General features: G+C 38.8%; 1 protein-coding gene across 1 annotated transcript in view; it reads right to left on the bottom strand.

Moving 5' to 3' along the window:
- Positions 1 to 405: 405 nt before the first annotated feature.
- Positions 406 to 6,074, bottom strand: part of CCT4 (chaperonin containing TCP1, subunit 4 (delta)) — a 14,607-nt gene continuing 8,938 nt past the window's right edge. Inside the window, exons 7-14 of the mRNA XM_005884574.2 lie at positions 5,578 to 5,710; positions 4,671 to 4,810; positions 3,784 to 3,880; positions 3,592 to 3,702; positions 3,366 to 3,496; positions 3,030 to 3,264; positions 838 to 951; positions 406 to 614 (exon numbers count right to left, since the gene is read on the bottom strand). Coding sequence (XP_005884636.1) covers positions 600 to 614; positions 838 to 951; positions 3,030 to 3,264; positions 3,366 to 3,496; positions 3,592 to 3,702; positions 3,784 to 3,880; positions 4,671 to 4,810; positions 5,578 to 5,710 — 976 coding nt within the window. The 3' untranslated portion in view covers positions 406 to 599. The remainder of the gene's footprint in view (positions 615 to 837; positions 952 to 3,029; positions 3,265 to 3,365; positions 3,497 to 3,591; positions 3,703 to 3,783; positions 3,881 to 4,670; positions 4,811 to 5,577; positions 5,711 to 6,074) is intronic.

Genomic DNA, 6,074 nt, shown 5'->3' with positions numbered 1-6,074 from the left:
GTCACTTGGGCTGGTCCCGCCTCCTCCGGGTGCCTCCCCACTTCTGCCCTGTCTCCGGAGCAACAGGGCAGCTCTGCCCCTCTGTGCACACAGCCTCTGCTGATCCATCATTACGGCCTGAGGGCATCACGACCACTTGCATAGTAGCCTCTTATTATATAGGATATTTGCTACTTAATGTGTACAAGGCATCTCAATGAACAAAACAGTGCTAATTCTTGAAGAAAGGGATTAGGATTATAGGGTAGAGAAAGCCTTTCATTTTTCAATTTGTGTCTTTCTGTACTGTTAACTTTTCAAACAGTATATATATTACTTTGTGAATCCATTGCCTTTTGTTATATAGGTTTTTCAAGTGTCTGAAATAGCAATATTTGGGGGGCGGGGGAAGCAGGAATAAATTAATCTGCCTTTTGAAACCAAGTCTTTAATATTTTCATTAAACTGTGTCAATACAATTTCAAGTAAATGCAAACTGGAAGAACAGGCCCAGGAATTCATAGGGGAAACAATATTCCAAACAAGAAATACCAGTGATCTTCCACTCCAGCTGCACTATTAGTGGCCATGATGGTGCCAGTCAGCCAGTGTTATCCAGATTACCGAGTGTTTACCTGACAAAAGAAAAACTTGAGTTTCAAAACCTGTAATAATAGAATTTTAAGGCTGGAAGACATTTAAGCAGTTATCCAAATCACCCCTATTATTACAAGTGAGCAAGAGTATGAACTGTTATCACCTTGATGACTAGCAAACTATTAGTTACAAACACCCCCAAAAATCTCTTAAAAGATACACCTTTTTGACCTTGTAGGAAAATTCCCAACCTATACATACCACATCATCAATTTTCAGGATGCTCCGGACAGTTTCAGTCGCTAGAGTCAGTGCACTAACTGAAACCAACAGAGGCTGGACAACCAGTTCCTCCAAAATGTTGGAAATACCACCCTGCAAATGAGCACAAATTGCTTTTAGTGTTTGTAATTATACACATCACCAACTACAGTTATCAGTATGACTCAAGGCCTTTTTAAGTAAGTTTTCCCTTACTTTAGTTTAGAATAAGATACTCTCTAAGTAAGCTCTTTTCTACACTATAGGTTGTATTTTAACTAAAATTTGGAAAAATTAATGCTGGATCCCCCAAATCCTAACTTCAAATCTCCTCCTATGGCCCTAGCTGGTTTGGCTCAGTGGATAGAGTGTCAGCTTACAGACTGAAGGGTCCTGGGTTCGATTCCAGTAAATGGCATATGCCTGGGTTGCAGGCTCAATCCCCAGTAGGGGGCATGCAGGAGGCAGCCAATCAATGATTCTCTCTCATCATTGATATTTCTATCTCTCTCCCCCTCTCCCTTCCTTTCTATCTGAAATCAATAAAGTATCCTATATTATAAAAGGCTAATATGCAAATAGACCGAAACCGAACTAGTCACTATGACGTGCGCTGACCACCAAGGGGCATGTGCAGAACATGGCGGGCATTGGCCATGGCAGGATGGTGGAGCAGGTGAGTGGGGGTGCCAGACCAAGGCAGGGCGCCAGTTGCTGTCATTGGGGTGAGACTCCGGTGGTTACTGAAAATACTTTGCTCCCATGCACTGCGGTCTGCCTGGTGCTGCACTTGCTGCCAGCCCCGCTCACACCCACTGTCGGTGCCAGAGCTGCTGCTTGCACCCACTGCCGGTGCCTGGCGCCAGTCCCGATCACTCGGCACCATCAGCGGGTGTGAGTGGCAGCTGCTGGCCCTGACTGCCCTTAAGGGCTTCACCTCCCCATGCTCCTGAGGGATCAGGGCAGCAGCCACCGATCGCACCCACTGCTGGCACCAATCACTCTGTGCTGTCAGAGGGTGCAAGCAGGCCTGGCGCCGTCAGCACATGGGAGCAGCGGTGGCGGGAATGGGGCTGCAGAGGACCGGGGGCCAGGGCAGGAAGGGCTGGGTGGGGGTGCGGAGGATGGGCCGAGACCCGCCCCTGTGCCTACCACAGCCTCCCAGCCCACAGTTCCTTTCAAGGTGCATGAATTCGTGCACTGGGCTTCTAGTATATATAAAAAAAACCCTCCTCCTATGTATCCTGCTCTGCCTTAACATCTCTCCCAAATCTCACTTATAAATTCTCATTGCCACTATCATAGTCCCATTCTCCTAAGGATTACTGCTGATGGCCATCACAAACAACCCCATCTCCTGTGTTCCCACCTTAAAATACTCATTTCATCATCTTAGCCTCTTGGTTAACAAAACATTAGTGGCTTCCAACTACTGGAATAAAATAAAAACCATACCTCATGTTAACTTTTATCTGATCTTTCCAACCGGAAAGTCCAGTGTATTACCAATATATAATTTCCACTCTAGACGAAATTAGAAACTTCTCGGGCTCTCTCACCTGTAAACTATTTGCTCCCCTTTCTGAAATTTCCTCATACCCTACCAATGAAAGCTACATCTTCATAATGTGCCCTCCTTTGGAATTCTGTTCTATTAAAAAAATGTAACCTTGGATTGTTAGCCGCCCCCCCCCATTAAGTATTATTTGTCTCCTCATTAAAAAGGGACATACACAAAAGGGGAAATTATTACTATTCTATGTGTTTACCCTAATGACTGACTTCATTAGGCTGGTGGTCACAACAGCAGCAATGGTAAATACTTAGTGTTTTCTCTATGCCAGACATCTTTATAAGAGCATTCTTGTTAGTAATATATTTAATTCTCACAATTAGCCTACAAGGGACCTATTAATTAGTCTCTGTTTTTACAATTGAGAAAACTGAAGCACAGACTATGTAATATGCCAAAAATCAGCCAATAAGTTGGCAGAGCTAATGAACAGATAATACTTTTCACTTAAGACATAATCCATCTTCATTCTCACTCAATAACATAAATTATCCTGCAGGCCTAATATTTAAATCCTATTTTACTTTTAATTACAAAGCTTTTCATTCAACAGATAATTACAAAGCTTTAAAAATGTTATATTAATATTTTCTGCAATAATTAAAAATTAAACTATTACCTTTCGGACATTAATGCCAGTAGTTTTTTCTCCTTGGGCATGACGGTTTCTTAGTTCTGTTACTGTAGAAATGGGATTCAGGCCAGCATTTTCAGCTAGTGTTGATGGAATTACTTCCATAGCATCTGCAAAAGCACGAACGCAGTAGGATTCCATACCACTCAATGTTCGTGAATATTCAGTTAACCGTAGAGCCAACTCTATTTCTGGAGCACCACCTCCTGCAATAAGAGCTCTGAAATTCACAAACATATTTTTAGCTTACATTTACACCTTTAAAACAGTCAAAATATAAAAGTTTTAATGTTCTAAATATTACTTAGCAATTCATATTACCTATTCTTCACTAAACAGCGAATGACACATAGGGCATCATGAATAGAGCGCTCAGCTTCTTCAATAACCAATTTGTTAGATCCACGAACAACAATTGTAACTGTTTTTGCAGGGCTTGCACAGCCTGTAATCTTTAGTAAACATATTCCAAATTAGGTATTTGGGATAAAGATTAAAATAAACAAAAAAACTCCAGGCAAATAAAGCTTAATTATAATACTGTTACCTTGAGCAGTTTGCCAGAACCGTTTAAATTGACCTCCTCAGCTAACTCAGCTGATCCCAGCATGTCAGCAGTGAACTGGTCAATATGAGCAACTGGCTTGGTTCCAATCGTCTGGGAAAAATAATCAAATCCTCAAATTAAAACATTTGATTATTGGACATTTTCACACATACAGATGTTAGAATATTTTACCTTACAAATGAATTCAATGTCTTCTCTTTCAATATCCTTAACCACCATAATCTTCATTTTGTTTAGGAAATGTAATGCAAGATCACTTAGAGCATCTCTACAATAAAAAATCAGTCATTATGTCAATCCTAGGTTAAAAATATTTGCTGTTCAACCATTTTTTAAGTTTTTCACTATTTTACTGTTGTTTAAATGAACAATGTGCGGTGATTTCCAATGGATAATATTAAAACGTACCCCAATGACACTATTTGTAAAACAGACAAGATAACCATGTCATTGTTTTTTTAAAATACTAAGTAAGCATATCTCTGATAATTAAAACTTTGATACTTCCTGATTTAGAAGAATGATTAGTGCACTGTCCTGATACACTAAGGTTGCCGGCACATACAAGAAGCAACCAATGAATGCAAAAATAAGTGGAACAATAAATCGATGTTTCTCTAAAATCAACATTAAGAAAAAAAATGCGCATCTTTCCATCCCAAGACTATACTCATATTAAAAAACAAGATTACTAGCTATTATATGACTTGGGATGAGAACCAGGTATACCAACTCTTCAACAATGAGCATCCACAATACCTTCTGGCATAATGTATTAATAGAATACATGGGAATGTGTCTACATAATAGAAGGAAACACTGAAAAACAAAGCATTCCATTTACTTAACATCTAGGATATTGGCTAGAAAGATTATACACCCCACATTTAAATGATCACAATGGGAAAAGAACCTATTTTAGAGTATTCATCAGAATGCCCCAAAATGCAGATTCATTAGCTGTCTAATGGTTTATCTACCTCAAATGGTTCTGTAAAAATTGCTAGAGGGGATCCAAAATAAATTATTATTAAGAAGTAAACATAATAGCTGCATACCTTAGAATAGACTTTTGTATGAGAAGAACATTACATCCTGTTTTTTTAATTTGCTTCACTAAGTTTAGAATATAGGCTCTCTCCTCTCGAAGCACTCGGTCCATCTGGACATAGTCAGAAACTACTATCTGATTATCCATCTGTTTAGAAAAGAAACAACATATTAATACTTTGCATATAGGAGTTTTAAAGTGAAAAATATTTTTAATGAAAATATTATTATAGTATAAATTCAAGCAAAATCATACCAAATATTATATATACACATGCATAGAAAAAGTCTGGAAAGCCCAGGCGGCACGGCTCAGTGGTTGAGCGTCGACCTATGAATCAGATCACAGTTCCACTCCCCATGGTCAGGGCACATGCCTGGGTTGCAGACTTGATCCCCAGTAGGGGGCGTGCAGGAGGCAGCCAATCAGTGATTCTCATCATTGATGTTTCTATCTCTCTCTCCCTCTCGCTTCCTCTCTGAAATCAATAAAAGAAATATATTCGTGTGTGTGTACACACACACACACACACACACACACGTATTAGAAAAAAAAGGTCTGGAAAGATGAATATACACCAACCTTATTGTAGATCTTTTATGCTGTCACGTGTGTCTATATACATGCAAGTATATTTTGATAATTAAAAAATGTAAAATGACTGTTATTTCCTGAATATGCCAATTCTCTTTATACAAATATTTTACTGAAATAATTTCACTTGCATCCTTGTTACTTTGTCATGTTTTGGCATCCAACAATTTCTGCCATTTATTTCAATTTTATTAATTCTTTTGAGATAAATACTTATCACTAGTACCAGTATTTTCTATTTTTACAATTATGAATAAAATTCGAGTTATTAGAAAGTTAAACATATAAATAAAAAATCAATTTTATTTGGTTCTACTTACATCTGTCTTGGGAGCAGATAAGCAAAACTGAATAAGCCCAATTTTAGCCTTTTCGACTCTGGTTATACCAGAATTTGCCACCTTCTGAGTGAGAACCAGCCCTTCTACCAACTCACAGTCATCAATTGTCCCACTAAGAAAAAAGGAAGCAAGGGAATAGTTAACAGGGAGCAGAAATCTGTAAGTTTAGATTTCTAACAGATTAAAAATCATCAGTCCAATAAAATGTGTTTCAGCCTCACTCACATTTATTAGTGTCCCATTCCTGAACCTTTGATCACACTCCCTGCCATCATAAGGGAATGCAAACAAATTCTTGAGATTCGCAGATTAATACCAGTACAAATTCTCATGAAAATAAAAAAGAAGCTTTGTGACTTTCACCTAGATATTTTTCATTTAAAAGTTATTTACTGCCGAAACCGGTTTGGCTCAGTGGATAGAGCGTCGGCCTGCGGACTGAAAGGTCCCAGGTTCGATTCCGGTCAAGGGCATGT

Source organism: Myotis brandtii, unplaced genomic scaffold (genome assembly GCF_000412655.1).
Source record: "Myotis brandtii unplaced genomic scaffold, ASM41265v1 scaffold84, whole genome shotgun sequence".
NCBI classification, from domain to species: Eukaryota; Metazoa; Chordata; class Mammalia; order Chiroptera; family Vespertilionidae; genus Myotis; species Myotis brandtii.
This window is presented reverse-complemented; position numbering and strand designations above follow the sequence as displayed.